This window comes from Spermophilus citellus (genome assembly GCF_964194105.1).
Source record: "Spermophilus citellus genome assembly, chromosome: 7".
NCBI classification, from domain to species: domain Eukaryota; kingdom Metazoa; phylum Chordata; class Mammalia; order Rodentia; family Sciuridae; genus Spermophilus; species Spermophilus citellus.
This window is the reverse complement of record NC_138188.1, coordinates 25,395,570-25,422,077: the sequence shown is the minus strand read 5'-3', so window position 1 is coordinate 25,422,077 and position 26,508 is coordinate 25,395,570. Positions and strand designations below refer to the sequence as shown.

At 42.5% G+C, this 26,508-nt stretch overlaps 2 protein-coding genes and 1 pseudogene across 5 annotated transcripts in view; 2 read left to right on the top strand and 1 right to left on the bottom strand.

The window, feature by feature from the left end:
* RHOA (ras homolog family member A) overlaps window positions 1–18,754 on the top strand; it is a 49,581-nt gene extending 30,827 nt beyond the window's left edge. For 2 of the 3 annotated variants that reach the window (XM_081302565.1, XM_081302564.1), the window contains 4 exons: window positions 2,613–2,770; window positions 10,849–10,969; window positions 16,698–16,828; window positions 18,468–18,754. In XM_081302565.1, the coding sequence (XP_081158691.1) occupies window positions 2,615–2,770; window positions 10,849–10,969; window positions 16,698–16,828; window positions 18,468–18,641 (582 nt within the window). In that variant the 5' untranslated portion in view covers window positions 2,613–2,614 and the 3' untranslated portion in view covers window positions 18,642–18,754. Of the gene's footprint in view, window positions 1–2,612; window positions 2,771–10,848; window positions 10,970–16,697; window positions 16,829–17,014; window positions 17,117–18,467 lie in introns of those variants that run through there. The other variant, XM_081302566.1, reaches the window with a different exon arrangement.
* LOC308652692 (activator of basal transcription 1-like) lies at window positions 5,866–6,733 on the bottom strand (annotated as a pseudogene). The gene has a single exon. The product of its transcript is annotated as an activator of basal transcription 1-like (transcript).
* Window positions 18,755–20,886: 2,132 nt separating the features above from the next.
* Window positions 20,887–21,998, top strand: GPX1 (glutathione peroxidase 1). The gene is made up of 2 exons (XM_081302563.1): window positions 20,887–21,202; window positions 21,432–21,998. The coding sequence occupies exons 1-2, from the start codon at window positions 20,954–20,956 to the stop codon at window positions 21,789–21,791; spliced, it is 609 nt and encodes a 202-aa protein (XP_081158689.1). The 5' UTR covers window positions 20,887–20,953; the 3' UTR covers window positions 21,792–21,998.
* The last annotated feature ends 4,510 nt before the right edge of the window (window positions 21,999–26,508 follow it).

Genomic DNA, 26,508 nt, shown 5'->3' with positions numbered 1-26,508 from the left:
GCCTCCTGAGCTGCTGGGATTAAAGGTGTGCGCCATCTTGCCCAACGTAGTTTTCTTTCTTAATTTGGCATCATCTGGTATACCTACTATATTAGAATTATAGCAAAGAGGGGCTGGGGAAGTGGCTCAAGCGGTAGTGCGCTCGCCTGGCATGCGTGCGGCCCGGGTTCGATCCTCGGCACCACATACAAACAAAGATATTGTGTCTGCCGAAAAACTAAAAAATAAATATTAAAATTCTCTCTCTCTCTCTCTCTCTCTCTCTCTCTCTCTCTCTCTCTCAAAAAAAAAAAAAAAAAGAATTATAGCAAAGTGAAAAGTAGTAAAGACACTTCTGTGAAATTTTTTTTCCTGGGATACTAAAAAAAATATATCAAGTTTGGTTTCTCGACATTTGTATTTTTTACTTCTTGTTAACAGCTCCACTTTTATACCATATGACCAGCATCCCCCAGAATCCTAGAACCATAGGTTTTTATTTTGTCCTGTAATCACTTTGTAATTTCTGTCTTTCACCAATGATGGTTGAATGGTTTTTACATTGCTCCTGGGCCAAATGTTCTCCATGGAATGTTTGGTTGGTAGAGCCTCTTTTGTTGTTTCCTGGCATTTTTACTTTTTTGTGTTTTTACATTAGAATGAGATACAGTATTTCCTGGGCTGGGGATATAGCTCAGTTGGTAGAGTGCTTGCCTTGCATGCACAAGGCCCTGGTTTGATCCCCAGCACCACAAAACAACAAACAAAAATGAGATAGATTATTTCTTTAATTGAGTGCCTTCTAGGAATGATGCTGTTTAAAGATGGTCATTATTTCTCTTCTTTCTTTCTTTCTTTATTTAGGTGCCTGCGCTTGAACCCAGGGGTGCCTAACCAATGAGCCACATCCCCAGCCCTTTTTTTATTTTACTTTATTTTTTTATTTTTTTTATTTTTTGGTACCAGAGATTGAACTCAAGGGCACTCAACCACTGAGCCGCATCCCCAGCCCTACTTTGTACTTTATTTAGAGACCCCTGTCTCACTGAGTGAGAGTGTGGTGCTGAGGATCAAACCCAGTGCCCCCTCTGAGCCACACCCCAGCCCCTGGCTCTGAGTTCTTGACCCTCCTGTCTCAGCCTCCTGAACCGATGGGATTACATGTGATGCCATGCCTGGTTTATGTTTCATTTTGTGACAGCGCCTGAGTTGCTTAGGACCTTGCTAAATTGCTGGTGCTGGCTTTGAACTCGCAATCCTCTTGCCTCAGCCTCCTGAGCTCCTGTGATTACAGATGGCTTTTTCTTGAATCAGAAAATTCCTGTTTAATTTTTTGCATCCTATAATGTCCCAGTTGATCAAGGCGGGGGTGGGGGGGTGGCATACTGGAGATTGAAACCTTGGGTGCTTTACCACTGAGCTGCATTCCCAGCTCCCATCATCCCCTTTAAAAATTTTTATATTTTGATATGGTCTTGCTGAATTGCCCAGACTGACCTCAAACTTGTGATCCTGCTGCCTCAGCCTCCCAAATAGCTGAGATGACAGGCATGCACCAGGCACCCAGATGGTTGTTTGACTTTGGGCACAAACCAATCTGCTCTGCATTAGCCCTGACCACTTCACTCAATGGTGAAGATATGTTCTAAGGAATGTAGTGAGAACATTATGGAGTTCTCTCAGCTTTGAAAAGAGACTCAAAGTTGCACACTACAACTTTGTTCTTTTTCAAGATTATTTTGACTATTCTAGGTTCATAACTTTCCAGGTGATTTTTCTGACTGGTTTATCGGTTTCTGCAAAGAAGCCAGCTGATATTTTGATAGGGATTATGTTGAATCAATGGATTAACTTGGAAGATATTACTGTTTAACAGTGTTGTCTTTCAATTCATGACTTTTTTTTCATTTATTTAGCTATAATTAGTAATATTTTGTGGTTTTTCAGAGTTTTTAAGTTTTATACTATTTTAGTTAATTTTATTACTATTTCTGAATGATGTTATGAATGAATGTTTTATATTTCATTTTCAGATTATTCGTTGTTAGAGTGTTCATTGTTAGAGTATAAAAATACTGATTTTTTATTTTGATCTTGTATCATAGTGTTGCTGAATTTATATATTCTAAAAAATTTTTAATGGATTTCTTAGGACTTCCATGTATAGGATAATATATACATATATACATATATACATATATATATATATTTTGGTACCAGGGATTGAATTTAGGGGTATTCTACCACTGAGCCACACCCTCAACCCTATTTTGTTATTTTATTTAGAGATAGGGTCTCACTGAGTTACTTAGGTCCTCAGCCTCCCCAGCTCTGGGATCACAGGTTTGTGCCACTGTACCCTGCTAAGGTCATACCATGTATGAATCAGACAGTTTTACTTATTCCTTTATAGTCTGGTTGCCTTTTATTTCATGTTCATACCTAATTGTCCTAGCCAGAACCTTGTATATTATGTTGGATAGAAGTGAAAGGAATAGACCTCCTTGTTTTGTGTTTAGTCTTTTGGTGCCAAGTGGAACATTGTATTAGAACTTTGTGTATGCTGAGGCTTGTGCCCCATGGCCACGTAACTTCTTATGTATTCTAAATAACACCTTTGTTTTGTGTTTAAGCTATGGCTGCCATCAGGAAGAAATTGGTGATTGTTGGTGATGGAGCATGTGGCAAGACATGCTTGCTCATAGTTTTCAGCAAGGACCAGTTCCCAGAAGTATATGTGCCCACAGTGTTTGAGAACTATGTGGCAGATATTGAAGTGGATGGAAAGCAGGTGAGTACACTTCCCATAATATCTGATGTCATTCTGCATATTAGGCTGTTCAAAGAGCCTGTAGAGAATTACACCTTTTTGTGTCTTTAGATACAAGATATATATTTTTAAAAAATACAAGATATAACAAAAATGTCATCCATTCTCATCATGTCATTTTAGTCCACTTTTTTCTTGTTTTGCCATACTTGGGATTGAACCTAGAGTGTTGGTCTCTCTTATTTTCAGACAGGGTCTAACTAAGTTGCCAGAGCTTGCCTCAAACTTGCAATCCTCCTGCCTCAGCCTCCCAGGTCACTAGGAATACAGGTGTGCTTCATCACACCCTATCAACTTCATTCATTTTTAAACTGTTCTTGTCCAGACTTTATACATTTGTGTATATTTTACATTGGGGCAGCCTTAGTATATGATTTCTTTTTAAGCTTATTTATATTTGAAATTTAGTTACAAAATAGGTAATAATCAGATGAACATTTTTGCATGGATAGACTGTTTTTGTTCTGTCTGTATTTCATCAAATGCCCAAGTATGAGGACTTGGGATATAGCTTAGTTGGTAGAGTGCATGCATTGTATGCACAAGGATTTCAGTTCAGTCCCCAGCAACACACACAGACACACGTCCAAGTAGGAAATTACTTTTCAAGAGGTCCTTATTAATTGTGCTTCTCAGTGGGTTGTGACATTTAAAAAACATCCAAGTTTATTTATTTAACAGTACTAGGCATTAAACCCAAGACCTCACACCTACTAGGCAAGCTCTCTGCCAGTGAGAGAGCTTTTTTAAATTTTTTTAATATTTTGAGACAGTCTTGCTAAATTGCCCAAGCAGCCTCAGACTTGTGACACTCCTGCCTCAGCCTCCCAAGTAGCTGGATTACAGGTGTATGCCACCACATGCAGCATTTTTTGTTTTGTTTCTTGACTTTAACATAAAAGAGCCTGCTACAGTTGTTTTGATTTCCAGTCATTGATAACAAGGCCAGTGTTCCCCATGTCTGACCTAGAAGCCCTATAACAAGAGTAGGACATAGGTCTTATGGAATTCATCTTCTACTCCCTCTTATTGTCAAAATAATTTCTTACTTGACCTCCTATACGTATTCTCTTTTTTAAAAGATCACAATATGTCTATTTTACAGCTAAAGAAGTGGATGAATCCACTCCACTCCAAAAAACATGGATAATTACATTAATGGGATGGGGGAGGTTACCAAGAAACTAAAGAAATAGCACAAGCAAAACCAAATTATAATCACATTCAACAAGCACTTCCTGCTGGATTATGATGTTTTAATCTGAGACTGGGCATAGACTTCAGTTTATTGTGACTCCCAGGTTTTCAGTTCATTCTGATGATTCATCCTGACTCTTTGAAGCAATCAGGACTGCTCTGCATGTATTTGTGAATCCCTTACAGCTTTAACACACATGTAAGTGCACTTGAGGGATCTTTGTTTCCAACTTCCTTCCAAGCATCTGCCCTTTACAGTGGTTTGCCCCAACACTCCATCTATGAAGCAGTTTGAACCATAGGAGCAAACCAGACTTGTTCAGACTTCTACTGTGCCATTTTCCCAGTTTGCTTCCAGCAATGACCTTGGGAGACTTGAAGACTTCTGCTGCCGGTGATCAGGAATCAGGTCCACACTGAAAGCACTGCATGTCCTGCCCTGGCCCCAACTCTGTTTCTTATATGCTTCTACCATGATGCTCAACTATCTTATTCCGTGATCTGTAAGACTCTTAACCACCAAGGTCATTATCACCCATTGTTACTGTTTCTCACTGTGGTTTAATAAATGTACTAGATAAATGTTTTGGGCTTAGGAACTAAATAGGAAGGGGAAAAAAAGATCTAGGTTGAAAGGCTATGAGAGATGGGCTGGGGGTGTGGCTCAAGCGGTATCGCGCTCGCCTGGCATGCGTGCGGCCCGGGTTCGATCCTCAGCACCACATACCAACAAAGATGTTGTGTCCGCCGAAAACTAAAAAATAAATATTAAAAAAAAAATTAAAAAAAAAAAAGAAAGGCTATGAGACAAAGAGATGAAGTGAAGGTCAATGAATGTAACACAAGATGAAAATTGAAATCTGCTGAATGACTATAGCCCTTAAAACTAAAAGCATTTTTTCCCCTATAAATGCATTTGGAAGGAGGTTCCCAGTCCATTCCCAACCCATTAACTATTATGTCTATTTCTTTTTTTTTTAATATTTATTTATTTAGTTAGTTTTCGGCGGACACAACATCTTTGTATGTGGTGCTGAGGATCAAACCCGGGCCACACGCATGCCAGGCAAGCGCGCTACCGCTTGAGCCACATCCCCAGCCCCTTATGTCTATTTCTAAATAAAATGATGTTGCTTCTTTATCTGTATTCAGTAAACAGAACAAGTCTGCCTGGACCATCCATGTCTACTCTAGCTGCAAATAAAGGCCATTCCTGGGGCCAAGAAAGGGGCACTTTTTTTTTTTTTTTTTTAGTATCTATTTTTTAGTTTTAGGTGGACACAATATCTTTTTTTTTTTCTCGGGGGACACAACATCTTTGTTGGTATGTGGTGCTAAGGATTGAACCCGGGCCGCACGCATGCCAGATGAGCGCGCTACCGCCTGAGCCACATCCCCAGCCCCTGAGAGAATTTTTTTTAATATTCATTTTTTAGTTTTCGGTGGACACAACATCTTTGTTTGTATATGGTGCTGAGGATCGAACCCGGGCTGCACGCACACCAGGCGAGCGCTATACCGCTTGAGCCACATCCCCAGCCCTGGACACAATATCTTTACCTTATTTCTATGTGGTGCTGAGGATTGAACCCAGTGCCTCATGCATTCTAGGTGAGCACTGTACCACTGAGCCACAACCCCAGCCCAAGAAAATGGCATTTTTAAGGGATTCTACTAAGCAATAAGCAGGCTACCAAGTCAAGCAAGACTAACCAGACATCTGCAGTAGTCATAATCATGCTAATATGAATAAGGTGCCTGAGCCAGGCAATTACAGGAGTTGGGCAAGGGGCTGGGGATGTGGCTCAAGCGGTAGCGCGCTCGCCTGGCATGCATGCGGCCCGGGTTGGATCCTCAGCACCACATACCAACAAAGATGTTGTGTCCGCCGAGAACTAAAAAATAAAATATTAAAAAAAAAAAAAAAGGAGTTGGGCAAGAGGAGGGAAGGCTCACAGAACTTCCATGCCTGGGCTTCACCAGAGATTCCTGCTCTCAGAAACAGGCTGAAAATGTTTGCTTAGGTGTCAGTATCATTCCAGCATGAAGTAGACAGGTGAGCAGCGATAGGAGGTGAAAGGGGCCTCCCTACCCCTCATGAGTCCCTTGTCTGAGAAGGTTCCTCTTTACTCCCTGAGGGTGGTGGGGCTCCAAAGATTCTGGCAAGGAGCCCTCAGTTGGAGTGGAGCTGGTCCTGGGCTGTAGCCCAGCAAGCCGTTTAGCGCCCTCCTGGACGAGCTGCTTTCTGAACCTTTAGCTCCTGTGCCATGGGACACTGGACAAAAATCAGGAACAGCATGGGCAGGTAGGATCCCCATGAGCAGCAAGGAAGTACTCTCCCCGCTCTACACTTCGAAGTCTTTCTCATGCTTGACCTCTTCTGCTGCCTTCTCAAAGGTATTCACTGAAGTGGGACCAAGTAAAATGGTGCAGATACTTGAGGTTCCACAGGTCACAAAGGAAGCTGCTGCGTCTGCGGGTACCCATGGGAGTATTGTGCAGACTGGCTGTTACCCTCTTGGCCACGCGCTTGTCACCGAACGCCATCCAGACCTTGGTATAGTCCTTGCTGTACTTGGATTGCTTTTTTCCTCCAGAGTCTATTGCCGCTGCCTTCTTTTATCTCACAAACTGGTTCTCAGCCTGGAAGAAAATGTGCCCAACCTCGAAGTAGGCACTGAGCAGGTTGTGGACATGCAGGGATAGGAAGCACAGTGGGACGCGGCATCACCTGTTTCTCGCTACAAGCTGCTGCTTCGGGTTCCTCTTGCTCTTCCTCTACCTGTTTTTTGGTTTAGCTTTTCCAGTGGCCCTCCTCCTGAAGTTGCCTAGGTCTCCTCAGGCTCCATGCTGATGATATGACAGTCTTAAAGCCTCCTATACATATTCTGAAAAGGAATGAAACTCCCAGCAAATGGGTCAACTGGATAAAAAGAAAATTAGAACAACATGTTTAGTCCTCTTGGGCATGTGCATAATACATTAGCTTCCATAATTCTATTTCCTTTCTTACTTGCCTCCTTTACCTACCATTCCTTTCTGCCCCAGAATCACCTATCCCTTCCTTGTGGCATCATGTGTGAAAAGTGGGTTAGGCCAGCTGCTTATAATCCAGAGAGTTATCATTATAGGGTTTCCTATTAGTTCAGTGGTCCTCTATCATTTGTAAAATGGCTTAGGTGATATCAAGGTTCTGTGAAGTAATTGAAGTGTTTGGAAGCATCAAAGTGAGGGAGATATAGAAGGGCTTAGGCGGCAAGACAAAAGGGTGAGTGGAAGGTCAGGGGCAGGACCAGAACCAAGGAGCATGGAGAAGGTCTTTATTTAGTTAAAAAATAAATAAAGATAGACCTTTATTTATTTTTTGTATGTGGTGCTGAGAATTGAACCCAGTGCCTCACACATGCCAGGCAAGTGTGCTACTGCTCAGCCTCAGCCCCAGCTCCAGCCTATGGAGAAGGTTTTCTAATGAGGTCCTCTTCCTGGTTGATGAAAGTGCTCACGGACATAAGCAGGGGACCCAATAGAACACTTTTGTACTCTTAAGTGGGGAGTGCCCCTAAATGGGAAATTCAGTTAAAAAAAAAAAAAAAAGAAAACAGGTGCATGGACATACTAATCAATAATAGTGAGGAGAGAGTATGGACAGGGAAGAGATAAGGAAAGGAGAAAATTTCAGGGGCCATTAAAGAACAAGCCAAAACTCCTCCAGCAGACTCTTGGCTCTGGGCCCCTTCTCTTTGGAGAAGTTTGTCTCTGTCACTTTTGCAGTAAACCTGCTTGCTTATTATCTCTGTGTCCTGTTCTTCAATTCTTTGCTGAACAGAGACAACAAATCCAGCACCTGTGGATGGTAAAAAAAAAAAAAAAAAAAAAAAAAAAGCATCAGAATTGGGCTAAACTATACTGTACTCAAAACTCAGCCATCACCCTCCCAATACTGGAGATTGAACCCAGGTATTCTTTATGACTGAGCTATATCCCCAGTCCTTCTTTCTTTCTTAGACAGGGTCTTACTAAACTGCTTTAGGACCTCACCTCCTCAGTTGCTGGGATTACAGGTTGCACCCCTGGTCCCAGCCCAAAAATATTTTACAGTTTGTAGTTTTTTTTTTTTTTTTTTTAATCAAAATGAAAAGTGGTCTCTGAATCCTACTCATGGTAGTAAGAGCGAACCCCTAAGGTGCCTTTCTGGGCTAAGAATGAAAAAAAGAATATAAGAAATTCTACCCTAACAGAACTTTGGTACTAGGGATTGAACCGAAGTTCACATTTGTGACAAACTGAGTGAGAGTGAAAGTGTGCTAAAATCTTTGGGACTGCTATCACATTGCAGCCACTTATCTGAGATTACTATATCATATGTAGAATGATCCACTGACTTGAAAGAAGCAAGGTCAGGTTGGTATTTGTGTAGCTTATTTCCCCAAAACCTAATGAGTATATATTAATGGTTTTCCTTTGACATTCCCTCCAGAGATTTGCTCTGTATACATAACCATCAGTTAGAAGTGTTTCCCACAACGCACAGTAGCACATGGCCTGTCATCCCAATGGTTCAGACGGCTGAGGCAGGAGTATTTCAGGTTCAAAGCTGGTCTCAGCAACTTAGCAATGAGGCTCAAAGCAACTTAGTGAGACCTTATCTCAAAATAAAAAGGGCTGGGGATGTGGCTCAGTGGTTAAGTGATCCCTGGGTTCAGTCCCTTGTTGCCACCACCCCACCCAAAAAAAAAAAAAAAAAGCAAAAGAAATTTGTTTCCCATCTGGGCAGAATGTATATTTTAGGGCCCCAACACCTCTTGTCCTTTTTGAAGCATCATGCATTCCTGGGCATCTTAGAATAACTAGGATCTTGCCCATAGGACTTCAGGAACCTTGACTTGAAACCTTGAAGAGTGGTTTATGATTATCTTTCTTGTGTTGCCAGCTTTGAACATGACTGATCACAGTAAGACAAGGAGTCTCTTACTCAAGATGAGACCCCTAAAATAAGGGTGATTGGATTTGGAGAAAGGTATCATAGGTTAGCTGCCTACTTGGAACACTTTAGGAGCCCCCACATAGGAGAGGAAGCTGCCTAGGTATGTTCATGCAACAGTATTCATTATAGAGCCTAGGGAGCCATGCAAGATGATAGATGCTCTTGGTCCCAGGAACAGGCCTGCTGAAAACAGAAAGGCCACTGCTGATAAGAGACAGACACTGCACCCTGGAAGCATTTATTAGGAGCCAGTCAAGGTTGGATGTTTCTGACTGAACACCCATGGGATATGAATATGGCAGGAGAATGGTATTTGGCAGGGAGTGAAGGTGCTCTACCATTCTGAAATCAGAAAAGTTGTAAAGATTAGGTATTAGTATATATCAAACTGATATTATACATGACAGTGATTCAGTAGATGTTGTAGAGATTCTGAGTGATATACCCTATGGCAGAGGTTGTAGTTGGAAGTGATCATTAGCCATCAACTTTAAGTAAGAAACGTTTACAAAGTGAAATTTGTGCTGCAAAAACCTAAGAAAAGAAAGGTGTTTCAAGCATTGGTGCTAGAGATTTAACCAAAAACTTTCAAGTGTTTGGAAGCATCAAATTGAGGGAGTTATAGAAGGGGGCAGCAAGGCAAGATGGTAAGTGAGGAAGTAAGGGGCAAGACCAGAAACAAACACTTGCAATCCTCCTGCCTCAGCCTCCAGAGCCACTGGGATTAGAGGCATGTGCCACTATGCCTGAACATACACCAGCGAAACCCCTGGGGCCTAAATGAGCCAGTGAGCAGAGTATTAAATATCAAATCTACTTCTGGAAGAGGTGATAGAACTGGCTGCATTGCTGAACAGTGTGAAAGGAGACCTTTGTTCAGAGCCCAGGCGTCACCCTACTATGGAGGGAGAGCATATTCCCAAATGTGAAAGGAGTACTTCCCTACCTTATGTGATATACTCATTCAGCCATTTCTTGAACAATAAAGGCAGAGCCATAGACCTTTCCTGTGATTTCAGCTTTTGCCTAACACTAGGTATGTTAGTGGTGGTATGGTTTTGTGGGTTTTTTTGTTTGTTTGTTTATGGCTTTTGTTGTTGTTTGCTCTGCTACTGAGCTACATCCCCAGCCCCTTTTTATTTATTTTGAGTTGCCAAGGCTGGCCTCAAATTTAGGATTATGCTGCCTTAGCCTCCTAAGTCCCTAAGATTACAGGCATATGCTACCACACCTGGCTTTGTATCTTTTCTTACAAACTCAAATACACACTTGTTTCAGTGTTTCCACACTGGGGGAGAGTGAGGAGGTGACATGAAATAAGAAAATGGTTTGAATGAATGTGTATTTTTTTTTAAGAGAGGAGAGAGAGAGAGAGAGAGAATTTTTAATATTTATTTCTTAGTTCTCGGCGGACACAACATCTTTGTTGGTATGTGGTGCTGAGGATCGAACCCAGGCTGCATGCATGCCAGGCGAGCGCGCTACCGCTTGAGCCACATCCCCAGCCCATGAATGTGTATTAAGAAAAGTTACTCTGGTGGTTTTCCTGTGTGCTTTGTTAACCTGGTGAAATATTATTTACAGTTTGATTTCCTGTCTACCCACTTTGTTTCCTTCTGTAATGTTATTCATAATAAAATACTTATAAGCTACAAAGGTATTTTGATCAGACATTTTGAATTGTGCCACTTTATTTAAACATGTCCTTTACATTTGAGTTTAAGTCTCATAAAATGAATACTTCTGTATTTTATTATTTGGAATGATATGTTCAAATGTACTGTGATAAACATTATTTTTTCTTAAAATAGGTAGTGGGATTAACTTTGCACTCCTGTGGTTGTTTTTCCTATCACAGGTAGAATTGGCTTTGTGGGACACAGCTGGGCAGGAAGATTATGATCGCCTGAGGCCCCTCTCCTACCCAGACACTGATGTTATACTGATGTGTTTCTCCATTGACAGCCCTGATAGTTTAGGTGAGTGATCCTGCAGCTTAATGTTTGTCACTGCCCGTTTATGTGGCAGGCATCTCTTTTTTTCAGTTTTTTTTTCTGGGCATCAAGTTGCTGAAAAGCAGACATGAACTGCAGAGGAGTGGGGTCATCATGTCCAGAAACCTGGAGCCTTGGCACTATAGAGGTTGGGGTTATGAGTCCTTTTTCAGCCTAGGTCTTCAATAGGTATTGTGCTTATTATTTTTTTTTTCCCTTCCTTTACAATTCTGGGTGTTGCATGGGATCCAGAGCCTAGTACATGCTACTATTGGATAGATAGTAGGTAGATTTCAGATACAATGCCATCTCTTAGACTAAGATTTGGAGAAGATTTTTGGTTACCTCTGTTATTTTATCAGTGCTTCCTATTTAATCCTTTGCTTGCCAACAGCTCAATATCTTGGCTGCTAACTTTGCTTTTTCTTTCTTTTTTTTTTTGGGGTACTGGGGCTTGAACCCATGTGGGTCTTGAACCCACTGCGTTACATTTCCAATCCATTTTAGTTTTTAATTTTGAGACAGGATCTCGCTAACTTGCATAGGGCCTCAATAAATTGCTGAGGCTGGCCTTGAACTTGCTTACCATCCTTATGCCTCAGCCTCCCAAGTCACTGGGATTACAGGCATGCGCCCGATATGCTCTTTCTTTTTTAAAGCCATGTCTGTTTCTTTCCTAAAAGCTCTATCTTTGCCCTTAAGTGTCTTAGTTGGTAATAAGAGACTGACCATTTCACTAGCGCAGGTGGCCACATACTTCAGAAAAAGCTTTTATACAAGTAATACTGGCTTCATGCTGTGAACCAAAACTGAAAATTTTGCTTTTAGTTTGTACTAAAGATTCTGTGATATTTTAACTTGGTGCTACAGCATTATCATGACAAGGCAGCAGGTAGGCCTAGGGATATTGGGATTATTAACGCAAACAGGTTTTTAAGGCCTGCTGGTTGCTTGAGTACTTATGGTTAGGGTGATTGTGCTTTTGTCATTATTGTCCCCACTTTAATGATAATACTAGGTCATTTAAGACATTGAGCCACTTGTTCAAGGTCATGAATTGAGTCCCTTAGGCAGTGTCTGCCAGGACTGAGAAACAGCAGGTAGTCCCTGCTGCCATTGGTCCATTTAGGTCATTTTCAGCAGTTTCATTTTTAGTTTTGTGGTTGTTTTGGTTTGGTGGTACTGGAGAGTGAACCAGGGATACTATACCACTGAGCCACATCCCCAGTCCTTTTTTTATAGGGGTCTTGCTGAGGTTGGCTTTGAACTCGCAATCATCCTTCCTCAGCCTCCCCAGCCTCTGGGATTATAGGCGTGTACCACCGTACCCAGCTCTTTTTTATTTAGAGACAAGGTCTCACTAAAACCCAGACTGGCTTCATACTTGCAGTCCTCCTGCCTCAGCATCTCAAGTCGGTGAGTTTACAGGTGTACACCACCACACCTGACCTAATTTGGTTTATAGACTAACCTGGCTTCCTTTCAGGGACTGCAAAAAGACCCTGGAGACTGGAGGCAGAGCTTTAGATCATATAGAAAATGGAGTTATTTGGCATCTCAGACACATGCATAAAGGTCTTAAACTAAATGCTATGGGAATGAGGAGGACTTTGGGTTCTCATCATCCAGAATATAATTCTTTAAGGACAAACTACCTTCAGAACAAAATATTGTTCCTCTTCTGTCTCTGTGGCAGTGGTATATGCCTATAATCCTCGTAACTCCGGAGGTTGAGACAGAAGTATCCAAAATTTGACACCAGCCTCAACTACTTATCAATACTGTGTCCAAAATAAAAAATAAAAAGGCTGGGGATGCCTGGCATGGTGGCACACACCTGTAATTCCAGTGGCTCAGAAGGCTGCGGCAGGAGGACCACTAGTTCAAAGCCATCCTTAGCAGAAATCGAGGCACCAAACAACTCAGTGAGACCCTGTCTCTAAAGAACAAAAAATAGGACTGTGGGGGCTGGGGTTGTGGCTCAGCAGTAGAGCATTCACCTGGCACGAGTGAGGCCCTGGGTTTGATCCTCAGCACCACATAAAAATAAATAAAGTTAAGGAATTTTGGGGTTTTTTTTGTTTGTTTTATTTTTCTTTTTTGGTGCTGGGAATTGAATTCAGGGCCTTGTGTGTGTAAGGCAAACACTCTACCAACTAAGCTACATCCAAATAAATAAAATAAAGGCATTGTGTCTAACTACAATTAAAAAATAAATGGCTCGGGCTGGGGATGTGGCTCCAGCGGTAGCGCGCTCGCCTGGCATGCGTGCGGCCCGGGTTCCATCTGCAGCACCACATAAAAACAAAGATGTTGTGTCTGCCAAAAACTAAAAAAAAATATTAAAATCTCTCTCTCTCTCTCTTTAAAAAAAAAAAAAAAGATTCCTTTTGTCTGGCTTTCTAGGATTCTCAAAGGCCATCCAGAAGTATAAAGTGATTTGACCTGATGTGATCAGATTTCTATTGGGGGTTGGGGGGGGAGTTGGTTATAGGGGATTGACATACTGAAGTAAAGGTTAAAAAGTTTGAAAATTATTCTTCAAAAGGGCAATTCAGCTGGGCACGGTGGCACACGCACGTCTGTAAGCAACTCAGTGAGACTCTGTCTCTAAATAAAATACAAAATAGGATTGGGAATGTGGCTCAGTGGTTGAGTGTCCCTGAGTTCAATCCCTGGTACCGTGCCCCTCAAAAAATTGGGGGGGGGTGCAGAATTCATTCTAATTTTATGTGCCCAAAATTCCAGGAGCAGGATATAATTTCATATATTTAACAAGTAATTATTGAGCATCTACTAATAGAATTTATACAGAAGGGAAAACAAAAAAGACAAAGGGGGGAACAAGTGGCCAGGCATGTAATCCCACAGACTTGGAAGGCTGAGCCAGGAAGTTCTTGAGTTCAAAGCTAACCTCAGCAGTTTGGCCCTGGTACCAAAAAACAAGAAGAATAAGAAAGGACAACAAGCTGGTTTCAGTGGACACAGTGCTCCCAGTGGTGGGAGGCTGAGAATAGAATATTTGCAAGTTTGAGGCCAATCTTAACACCTTAGCAAGACTCTTTTTTAAATTAAGGAGGATGAGGATGTCACTCAGTGGTTAAAGTGCCCCTGAGTTCAACCCTTGGTACCAAAAAAAATTCTAAGTATAAAATAAAACATTACAAAACACTTGGAGGGGCTGGGGTTGTGGCTCAGCGGTAAAGTGCTTGCCTAGCATGTGTGAGTCCCTGGGTTTGGTCGGTTCTCAGCCCCACATATAAACAATAAAATTGTGTATTGGGTCCAACTACAACTAAAAAATAAATTTTAAAAAAATTTGATAGTGTTGGACCATGGTGATCTGCTATTTTAAAAGGATGATCAATTGCAATAACACTGAAAAGATGACCTTTAAGCAGAGATTGAAAGAATAAACTATTCACTCTCCTACTTCAAGACAAACAACTAAAAGGCAGATACTATTTAGAATATGGAAAGAAGGTTTATCTTTTCAATGAAAGACCACAATAGGTAGAAAAGTCACATTAGTAGAAAAAATTTTTTTAAGAGAGAGCGAGAGAGAGAGAATTTTTAATATTTATTTTTTAGTTCTCGGCGGACACAACATCTTTGTTGGTATGTGGTGCTGAGGATCGAACCCGGGCCGCACGCATGCCAGTCGAGAGCGCTACCGCTTGAGCCACATCCCCAGCCCTAGTAGAAAAATTTTTATAATTCATTGTTCTATGCTTTTGAGAAGCAGGAGTTGAAGGAGGCTCATATAGATACCCAACAAAAGGACTTTCTAGGTAGAGGGGAAAGCAGGCACAGAGTCACCAAGACATGAGACAGGAGGAGGAAGGAAGGAATACAGTACTACTATAGCAGAGGAGATGGGGCTAAGGGTAAAGACCTCTCCTTTCATCAAGATAAGGTGGGAAGCTGGGCCTGGTGGCACATGCCTGTAATTCCAGTGGTTAAGGTGGTTGAGGCAGGAGGATCACATGTTTGAGGCCAGCATCAGCAACTTAGCAAGACCCTGTTTCAAAGTAAAAAAAAAAAAAAAAAAAAAAGGTCAGGGATGTTGTTTAGTGGTTAAGCGCCTCTAGTTTCAATCCCTGGTACACACTCACCCCATCTGTCCCCCGCCAAAAAAAAAAAAAAAAAAGGTTGAATTAAGGAAGTGATGTAATCTCACCTTTTAAAGGTATCACTAAGGCACCTGAACTGACCACAGATGCAGGAATGAGAATAGGGTTCATCCAGAAACTATTTGGTTTCACGTTAGATGTGCTGGCCCTTTTCTCATTATTGCTCTAAAAGCTGGGATGCTACAGTTCTTTGGGAATCTCTTTGTTCAACAATAAGGCTTTGAATTTCAAATTATTACATTTATAATATAATTGACTCTGTAGCAAAGGAAGCAATTGAACATCTATCTATCTTGAATGCTGAAAAATGGAGCATTGGTTTATGAGATTTTTCTGCCCTCACTTGTGTTACTTCTCTACCTTACAGTCTTTCATCCAGAAGTCCAGAAGACATAGCATCTTTCCATTTTCTAAATAGCCCTTTCCTTTTGGTAATTTTGTCTTGGAAATCAGAGAGTAAATAGTTTATTTTTAAAATAGTCTCTGATAACAGTAGGTACACTTTGAATGATTATCATACTAAGAACATTATATGTATTGACTCAAAGTAACCTTATATATGGTAATTATTATTGTCATCTCAATTTTAAATTATCCTTAACACTGAGATGACTAAGGTGGCATAGGAGGTTAAACTTAGACCCTTCATCCATCATAAAGTATATACAACCTTTTTTTTTTTTAATATATTTTTAGTTGTCAGTGGACCTTTATTTATTTATTTACTTACTTATTTAATTGCGGTGCTGAGAACTGAACCCAGCACCTCACACATGCCAGGCAAGTGCTCTTCCATTGCGCCACAGCCCCAGCCCTGTACAACCTTTTTTAAATTAGAATGATACAGTTTTGGAAAGAAATTACAGCTAGTATTACAGTTATTATTATTTTGTTGTTATTTTCAGTTATTTTTCATACCTGGGTATGGTAGCACATTCCAGGTGCTTGGGAGGTTGAGGGAAGAGAACCACAATTTGAGCCCAGCCTGGTCAAAAAAAAATAGTGAGACCCTCTCTCAAAGAAAATATAAAAAATAAAAAGGGCTGGGGATGTAGCTTAATAGTAGAGCACTTCCTATCAAGTGCAGGGTTCTGAGTTTAATTCCCAGTATTGCCAATGTCATTCTTGAGTTATTTGAAATACCAGTAAATCTGTGGGGTGGAGGTTATGCTTTGAGCACGTGAGCAAGATAGAACTGGGCCAGTTAGAACCCCAGAATGGGGAAACCTTCTATAAGCTGGGGTCTGAATTCATCTGCTAGCAATGATAGGCATGGCCAGTGAGGATCTCTCTCTCTCAGACAAGTCATACCATGTGACACCAACTTATGTTTTGGATCTTTTGCTCCTCCAGTGTCCTTACTTGGGCCCCACCTGCAGAGGAATGCAACACTTTTTGAGCACATGCGCTGCTAGAGATTGAATCCATGGCCTTGTGCATGTGAAGCAAGTGGTTTAGAAACTAGTAGGTGTGTGTTCAAAATACTTCTCAAAGGAAGTATCTGTACAATTTAACTAGGGCTTTTGGAGATTCTTCAAGATGGAATTTGTATCCCCAAATTTTGCGCATTTTTCTTTCAGAAAACATCCCAGAAAAATGGACTCCAGAAGTCAAGCATTTCTGCCCCAATGTACCCATCATCCTGGTTGGGAATAAGAAGGATCTTCGGAATGATGAGCACACAAGGCGGGAGTTAGCCAAGATGAAGCAGGCATGTTCTAGGATAGGGTTTTGTCTTCCTATACTTGGGCACCTGGCAGAGACCCTCAAATAAAGTTGTTTAGAGAGACCCAGAAATCCTTCTCTATCTATTTGGACTTCATTGACTGGTACCTGCATAGAAGAACCCTGAGAAAGTCTTGTGAAATGAAATGTGTCTCTCCCCTTTCTCTTGCAGTGCTCACCAAGCATTCTGCTGCAGAGCTACATCCTCCATCCTTGGAATGTCTTTTTTTTTTTTTTTTTTTTTGGTACTAGGGATTGAACCCAGGGTGTTTAACTACTAAGCTACCTCCCCAACGCTTTATTTTTTATTGATTTTTGAGACATGGTCTCACCAAGTTGCTGCTTGAGGCCTTGCTAAATGGTCTAGGCTGGCCTCAAACTTGAGTTCTTACCATTTCAGCTTCCCAAGTTTCTGGGATTTCAGGTGTGCATTATCATGCCCAGCATGGAATCTCTATTTTGAGGAGCTTGTGCCCCTGAGGACTATCAGCCTGGGAAGCAAACATTCCAACAGTACCCAATGCCTCAAATATAAGACCTTTGTCAGGCTTTTTTTTTTTTTTTTTTTTTTTTTTTTTTTTTTTTTTTTTTTTTTGAGAGAATTTTTTAATATTTAATTTTTAGTTCTTCGGCAGACACAACATCATCCTTGTTTGTATGTGATGCTGAGGATCGAACCCCGGGCTGCACACATACTAGGCGAGCACGCTACCACTTGAGCCACATCCCCAGCCCCTCAGGCTCTTGATTTCCCTCTTTAGTTATTACCTAGGTTCAAGTGAGGCCAAAGATAATTTAGTGGCAACTGAAGGATAAGGAAATCCTGAAGGCAAGAAGTCCAAACAGAAAGCCTATTTTTTTTTTTTTTTTAGTTGTAGTTAGACACAATACCTTTATTTTATTTATTTATATGTGGTGCTGAGGATTGAACCTAGGGCCTTGCACATGCTAGGTGAGCACTTTATCGCTGAGTCACAACCCCAGCCCCTAACCTAATGTCTTTATAATGAAGTAATGGTGGTGGTGGTGACATCTCAGCCTCTCAGAAGCCAGATGGCCTAATGGTAGAACTTCCACACTATAGAAATACTGTCAGTCTCTTCAACCCAAGAAAGCCACTGAGGTTTTACTACCTGAAAATCAAGGGAAGGCCCTATTTCTGTCCATGGACATTGGTCCTCTGTAAAGCTAATTACAGGAAGACCCAAGGGCTTGTCCCAGATTCCTTCCTTAATCTTCCAGGACTCCCTTGATCTCTTCCCTCTTTATCTCACTTTCCAGAGAAGAATGTGCTTAATAGAGATTTTATTTTGGGGGTGGGGTGAAATAGGAAGTACTGCATACCAATTCCAGAATTTTCATAAAACAAGTTTAAATCTGGGAGTTTGGCAGTTTTAACAACAACAAAAGGGTTTCTGATGCAGTGTAGTGTTAGTCCCAGTTTCTCAGGAGGCTAAATCCAGAGGATCACTTGAGTCTTTTAAGAGTTTGAGACCAGCCTTCACAACATAGCAAGACCCTATCTCCCCCCCCCCCCAAAAAAAAAAACCTTTAGCTGAATTTAAATATTCTGTACTGTGTATATTTAACAGTATTTGCTGAAAACATTCTTTTTTGCTTTCTAGGAGCCAGTAAAACCTGAAGAAGGCAGAGATATGGCAAACAGGATTGGCGCCTTTGGGTACATGGAGTGTTCAGCAAAGACCAAAGATGGAGTGAGGGAGGTTTTTGAAATGGCCACGAGAGCTGCTCTGCAAGCCAGACGTGGGAAGAAAAAATCTGGGTGCCTTGTGTTGTGAAACCTTGCTGCAAGCACAGCCCTTATGCGGTTAATTTTGAAGTGCTGTTTATTAATCTTAGTATATGATTACTGGCCTTTTTCATTTATCTATAATTTACCTAAGATTACAAATCAGAAGTCATCTTGCTACCAGTATTTAGAAGCCAAACCATGATTAATAATGATGTCCAACCTGTCTGACCTGCCAGAGTTCTTCTGACACTGCTCTAACAGCCCTCTCTGTACTCCACCTGACACACCAGGCGCTAATTCAAAGAATTTCTTAACTTCTTGCTTCTTTCTAGAAAGAGAAACGGTAACTTTTGTGAATTAGGCTGTAACTACTTTATAACTAACATGTCCTGCCTATCATCTGTCAGCTGCAAGGAAATCTGGTGAGTCATCACTTTGGAGCTTTACTCCTCAGCTGATTTCATTGGCATAGCTCTGGGGTGGGCATTTAGTTGTTTGAAAGTGTACTCAGGGCTGGGGATGTGGCTCAAGCGGTAGCGCGCTCGTCTGGCATGCGTGCGGCCCGGGTTCGATCCTCAGCACCACATACAAAGAAAGATGTTGTGTCCGCCAAATACTAAAAAATAAATATTAAAATTCTCTCTCTCTTTTAAAAAAAAAAAAGTGTACTCAGCCAGAAAGGCCCAAGTCCATGCAGCTGTGGCAGAGTTACAGTTCTGTTACTCTGTTAGTTACCTTATAGTTACTGTGTAATTAGTGCCACTTAATGTATGTTACCAAAAATAAATATATCTATCCCAGATTAGATGTAGTATTTTTTGTATAATTGGATTTCCTAATACTGATATTTGTCAACCCACAGAAAAGTGTATTGGTTTTTTAAAAAAGAAAGTGTATTTGGAAATAAAGTCAGATGGAAAATTCATTTTTAAAATTCCCGTTTTGTCACTTTCTCTGATAAAAGATGGCCATATCACCCTTTTTTGGCCCCACATTTCCCAGTACCCCTCTCCAGAGCTGGGCAAAGTAAATAGGAATTTGGTTTCATGCCTGAAACAATTAGACACTTGAAGGTGGCATAACCTCTCACCTAGACTGCAGGGTCTGGCTCTTATTCACAATGCTCCTTTCTTCTCACTGTATCCAGGTTCCCTCCCAGAGGAACCACCAGTTCTCATGGGTGGCACTTGGTTTTTCTCTTCTCTCCAGCTGACTAAACTTTTTTTCTGTACCAGTTAATTTTTCCAACTAATAGAATAAAGGCAGTTTTCTAAACTTCCTGTATCCTGGTGTGTGTTTTGCTCTTTCCAGGGCTGGAAAAGGAGGATGGGCTCAGCCCTCCTGGCCTGGCTCACCCTGGAGAGGTTTGTTCCTTCAGGGTATGTGTAAAATACCAGCTTGTTTGCAAAGGGGTGGAGCCCCACACACACACACATATTCAGCACTAATCTGGCTTCTCCCAAGAACATGGAGATGATTATCCTGTGTCACATTGAATTTCCAAGCACGGATGGGTGGAGTGGGAATGAGCCTAGTGAGACATGAAGGGGCCACTGAATTTTCTTGGCCATAGTGAGCTGTTAAGCAGGGAGCTCCACTCCCAAGAGGTTTTGACACTACTTGTTAGTAGAAAAACTAACTACTTGTTAGTAGAAAAACTAAGGGTGTTGCTGTACCGGTAGCAGAAAGGTAGAAGGAAAATCAGAGGCCTGGATACGAGTATCCCCCAGAAAGCCCTACAATATTGGGAAGTGAAAACTGTCTTACAGGATGGAGCCCTGCCCCACCCCTCCTCCAGTTTGACCTTCCTAAAATTAAAGAGCCTCATTGGAGAACTACTTGCCTTGGAAGCCCTTGTAGACTGCACCAACGTTGCAAGTCAACCTGTATACCTGGCGACAGTAGGGCACATACTGCAGGGGCAAAAGATGGAGGGCTGTTTGTGCATGAGCTGCTTCCACGGCGGCAGCCAATCTCCCAGGCCGGACTCCACAACCTAAGAAACATTTTGAGAATGAATTCTGAGGCCTCGAGGGCTCCCGGCGGGAACCCGGGCAGCCATCTCCAGCCTAGTGCAGGGTTGCTTGAGCCAGACCAGACATGCCCTAGCCTCTGCCTGGCTTTTGTGAAGAACGCATTCCGCTGGGCCGCACCCTCCCGGTAGTCCCAGTCATGGGGAGGGGCAAGGCCCTTGGGGAGGGCGGAGGCCGGATGAGGCGGGACTGTCAGGTCTGGAGCCGGCTGGAGGGCCGGAAAAGTGTAGGTGTCACGTGACCTCGCCGTGACCCGTTAAAAGGCACTGCCTGGGTCCCCCCAACTGTGCTGATAAACTTCTTTCAGTTCCCTGACACCCACGCCATGTGTGCCACTAGGCTGGCGACAATGGCGGCCCAGTCCACAGTGTACACCTTCTCCGCGCGCCCGCTGGCTGGCGGGGAGCCTTTGAGTCTGGGCTCTCTGCGGGGCAAGGTGCTGCTCATCGAGAATGTGGCTTCTCTTTGAGGCACCACGCTTCGGGACTACACCCAAATGAACGAGCTACAGAAGCGCCTCGGGCCCCGGGGCTTGGTCGTGCTCGGCTTCCCGTGCAACCAGTTTGGACATCAGGTGCGCTGGATGGGGTGGGTTAAGGGTGGGCATGCAGTCTTTGTTGGGGGCGCAGGCCTGGTAGCCTTTGGCCTATTGCGTGAAGAGGCGGGCCACCGGCTTCCCTTCCGGTGCTCCTTGCGGCTGCAAGGAGGGCAACATCCTGGTGACTCATCGAAAAACTCCCCATTTGGGATTGAAGGGCTCACTTCTCGCGGCCCGAGTCCCAGCTGCCCTTGCCTCCCTTTAGGAGAACGCGAAGAACGAAGAGATTCTGAATTCCCTCAAGTACGTCCGACCCGGTGGCGGGTTCGAGCCCAATTTCCCCCTCTTCGAGAAGTGCGAGGTGAATGGCTCCAAGGCACATCCGCTCTTCGCATTCCTGCGGGAGGCCCTGCCAGTGCCCAGCGATGACCCCAGTGCACTCATGACCGACCCCAAATTCATCATCTGGTCTCCGGTGTGCCGCAATGATATTGCCTGGAACTTTGAGAAGTTCCTGGTGGGCCCTGACGGTGTGCCGGTGCGCAGATACAGCCGCCGCTTTCCGACCATCGACATAGAACCTGACATTGAAGCCCTGCTCTCTCAGATGCCCAGCAATGCCTAGGACACTCCTCTTATCCTGACGTGGCAGTTGCCAGCTGCTTTCTGTGGGGATTTCATCCATGATGGTGTTTACTCTAAACCTGCATTGAGGAACGCCTGATTTCCGGGAACATCCCCATAGAAGGGCGCTGCGCTTGTTTATCCCTGCCTCCTCTCTGCCTACACCAAGGCAATTTTTACCACTAATAAAGTGCTGGGTGACACGGAATTGTGTGTTTGTTCTTTGTCAGTGTTATCTGAGGGCACTTTTCATACAACCTCTTTATCATATAGGTAGGAGCTTAATCTACAAATCTGAACTTCTTTGTCCTTTGGTCTACATCCTGTGCAATCCATTTTTTTCCTATGTGGGATGCCTCACTTCTGTCTATGCTTTTCCTCCTGCCAGAACATTCAACAAGGCCTTTCTGAAGCTTTGTTACAGCAAAAGTCCTTACTTTAAAAAAGAGGAAGACACCCAGACAAGGCCAACTGCCTAATCCCAGTATTAAGCCTCTCCCTTCTGAGAATTTGTTGAACATGACCTTCACAAACATGGGCCCCACTCACATTCAGACTTTGGGATCTCACCAAGTGTTAGGCCCACATAACCTCTTTTGACATTAAGAGGCTTTTAGCCACTAAGCACATCTCCAGCCCTTTTTTGTATTTTATTTAGAAACAGGGTTTCACTGGGTTGCTTAGGGCCTTGCTAAATTGCTGAGGCTGACTTTGAACTCACCATCCTCCTTTCTCAGCATCCCAGGCTACTGGGATTATAAGCTTGAGCCACCATGCCTGGCAAGACTTGTGCAATATTAAGTTTCCCACTGGGCTGGGGATAAGTTTCCTACTACTTTGCTAGATCCTTCCGAATTGTTTTTTATCTGCTATGATGATGCCCTTACCAGTTGCTGCCATTCATATATTCAGAGTAGTAGTGTACAGTGTAACTTGCCTGACTAGAACCCAGCACTAAGGTGCAATTGCACCTTCAGGCTTTGGATAGGATCATATCTTAGAGGCCAAGTGTTGCTATTGACTCAGGCCTGCTTAGGTCCCACCCCTCCATTTGTTGACTTTGCTGCCAATAATCTTTAAAGACAGCTGTGGAGCTGTTTCCTATCAATGCAGGGACAGCTTCTGCTTAGGCAGACAAGAGGTATGTGAGCAGTATCACTCAGTCTGGAGTATGGTCTTGAGGTTCAGGGATCCCAAAGTGTGTGTCCTAATTGGTGGTTCCTGGCCCTTCCTTCTTTTTTTTTTTTTTTTTTTTAAGAGAGAGGAAGAGAGAGAGAATTTTAATATTTATTTTTTAGTTATCGGTGGACACAACATCTTTATTTTGTATGTGGTGCTGAGGATCCAACCGGGCCGCACGCATACCAGGCCACATCCCCAGCCCCCCTGGCCCTTCCTATGTTTGAAACAATTCAAGGAATTTTTCCCTTGCCCTAAGCAGGAATCTTGCTGGGTGCTGTGGCACACATATTATTTCAGGAACTCAGGGAAGCTGAGGCAGGAGGATAGGGAGTTCAAAGCCAGCGTCAGCAATTTAGCAAGACCTATGCTTAGAAGAAAGAAAAAGAAAAAATCCTAAGCAGGGATCTTTGCTGTGGCCCTTAGCCCTGTATTCCTTTAGATTACTAAAGGATGAAGGGTCCCTCAGCACCTGCTCTGGCTCCCTCTCTTGCCTCCCTCTTGGATACAAATTATTTCACACACACACACACATATGTGTGTGTTGTAGATGGACACAATATTATTTATTTTTATGTGGTGCTGAGGATCAAACCCAGTGCTTCATGCTTGCTAGGCAAGCACTCAACCACTGAGCCACAATCCACAGCCCCTCCTCTCTGTTTTTGAAATCTTTTTGAGGTAACTGAGTTAGAATAAGAACAGGTTGCTCCCCGCTGAGTCCCATCCTATCTTTATTCCTGTCAGAAAAACAGGGAGCCTTTTTCTGGTACTAGGGATTAAACCCAAAAATGCATTACCACTGAGCTACATACCCAGTCCATTTTATTTTCTGTTTTGAGACAGTATCTTGCTAAGTTGCTTAGGCCTTGCTAAATTGCTGAGGCTGTCCTCAAATTTGACAATCCTCCTGCCTCAGCCTCCCGAGTCACTGGGATTACGGTTGAGCTCCATCGTGCCAGGCTCCAGGTGGTCTTAATTACATCTGTGAATGGTCTAGTCTGCTTTCCTATTGGTTAAGAGTCTAGAAGGTGGCCTGGACACTATGGCACATGCCTGTAATCCAAATTACATGGAAGGCTGGCTGAAGCAGGAGGATCACAAGTTCAAAGCCTTAGCAATTTAGTAAGGCCCTAAGCAATTTAGTGAGACCCTGTTTCTTTTCTTTTTTTTTTTTTAAGAGAGAGTGAGAGAGAGGGGGACACAGAGAGAGAGAATTTTAACAATTATTTATTTTTTTTCTTAGTTCTCGGCGGACACAACATCTTCGTTTGTATGTGGTGCTGAGGATCGAACCCGGGCCGCACACACGCTAGGCGAGCGCGCTACCGCTTGAGCCACATCGCCAGCCCAGAGACCCTGTTTCTAAACATAAAAAGGGCTGGGGTTGTGACCCAGTGGTTCAATCCCTGGTACAAAAAGAAAAGAAACAAACAAACAAATAGCAGGATTGAATATTACAAAGCAGGTCCACTTGATCTAAATATCTAATACTGGAACAGTGTCAAACAACACATGAAGTATATCCTGGGTGGTATCCTAAAGTTCTACAGATCATTTGGCTCCAGGAAGATATTTAATTTTTCTAAAGTATACTTCTAGAGCCTTTTACTTCTTCACATTCCCTGGCAGGTTAAAGAAACACAGACAAGATCCAAATCTCCCTACAGAAGTACCTGTTACCCAAATTTCCTTTGTCCCCAGTGTGTGATGTGTGTATGTGTTGTGTATGTGTCTTGAGTTTCCCTGAGCAACCTTTGCATACCTCATCACCCATTCCCAAAACCCAAGAAAAATGTGGTTTTCTTTTCTTTTCTTTCTTTTTTTCTTTTCTTTCTTTTCTTTTTCTTTTTTTTTTTTTTTTTTTGGCACTGGGGATTTAACCTAAGGGCACTTTACCACTGAGCCACATCCTCAGAACTTTTTGTTTTTTATTTTGAGACAGGTTTTGCCAAATGGCTTAGGGCCTTGCTTTGAATTTGCAATCCTCTATCTCAGTCTCCAAAGTCTGTAGGATTACAGATGTGCACCACTTTGCCCGACTTGGATACTTCATCCATTCATTTATGCATGAAATGTCTACTGAGCTGGGGTATGATGCATGCCTAGCAACTCTGGAGGCTGAGGCAGGAGGACTGCAAGTTCAAGGACAGGCTGGGTAACTTAGCAAGACTCTGCCTCAAAATTAAAAATAAGGAGGGCTGGGGATATAGCTCAGTGACAAGCATGCATGAGGTCTTGGATTTAATCCTCAGCACCACAAAAAGTTAAAACACAGGGCTTGGGATATAGCTCAGTTGGTAGAGTGCTTGCCTCGAATGCACAAAGGCCTAGGTTCAATCCCCAGCACTACAAAAATAAAACTTAAAAAAAAAATAAAGTTAAAGCATGCACAAGTTGGGCTGGGGATGTGGCTCAAGCAGTAGCACGCTTGCCTGGCATGCGTGCGGCCTGGGTTCGATCCTCAGCACCACATACAAACAACAATGTTGTGTCCACCGAAAACTAAAGAAATAAAAATTAAAAAAAAAAAAACATGCACAAGTTAACATCTAAATACTTACTCATAGTTAAAACTATGATGGTAATAAAATCAGAGAAAGAAAAGACACTGGCCACACCTGGGCCCAGGGTACCACATCCTCTCTGCCCAAACAGTACTGACTAATAACAGTGGCAAAACCAGAATGGAATTTGTATATCAGCATGGTACTTTCTATCCTCCTGCCTCAGTCTCTCAAGTAGCTGGGGTTACTGGTATATGCCACCTGGCTTCTCTTCTCATCAACATGACTTCCCAAATTAAGAAAAGTGATCCCATTTCAATTTTGGGAGGCTTTCACTTTCTTCAGTACCTAATTTTTATATAAAAGAGGTAAGAAATCAGAGAAGATATTTAATTTTCCTAAAGTATACTTCTAGAGCCTTTTACTTCTTCACATCCCCTGGGCAGGTTAAAGAAACACAGACAAGAAGTAACTAAACAAGGGGCTGGGGATGTGTCTCAAGCGGTAGCGCGCTCAACTGGCATGCGTGCGGCCCGGGTTCGATCCTCAGCACCACATACCAACAAAGATGTTGTATCCGCCAAGAACTAAAAAATAAATATTAAAAATTCTCATTCTCTCTCTCTCTCTCTCTCTCTCTCCCCTCTCTCGCTCTCTCTTTAAAAAAAAAAAAGAAGTAACTAAACAGTATTACCCCATTTCCACCTCAACTATTTGTAAATACTGTCATATGTGCTCGGTGATTTCTAGCCAACTATGTACTAAGGGTACAACCGGAAGGCCAAGTCCAGATAGGTATAAAGCCAAGGCAATAACTGTATGATTTGGAACTAAATAAAGTTCACACACCAAACAATATGAATCTTCATGACCATCACAGCATGTGACTAATCAGCCAAGCCAAGTACTCTCTGACTCCCTTCCTGCTTTGTCTTCTGTTTGTTTGTTTTTAAAATATATTTTTAGTAGTTGATAGACCTTTATTTTATTTATTTATATGCAGTGCTGAGAATCAAACCTAGTTCCTCACAC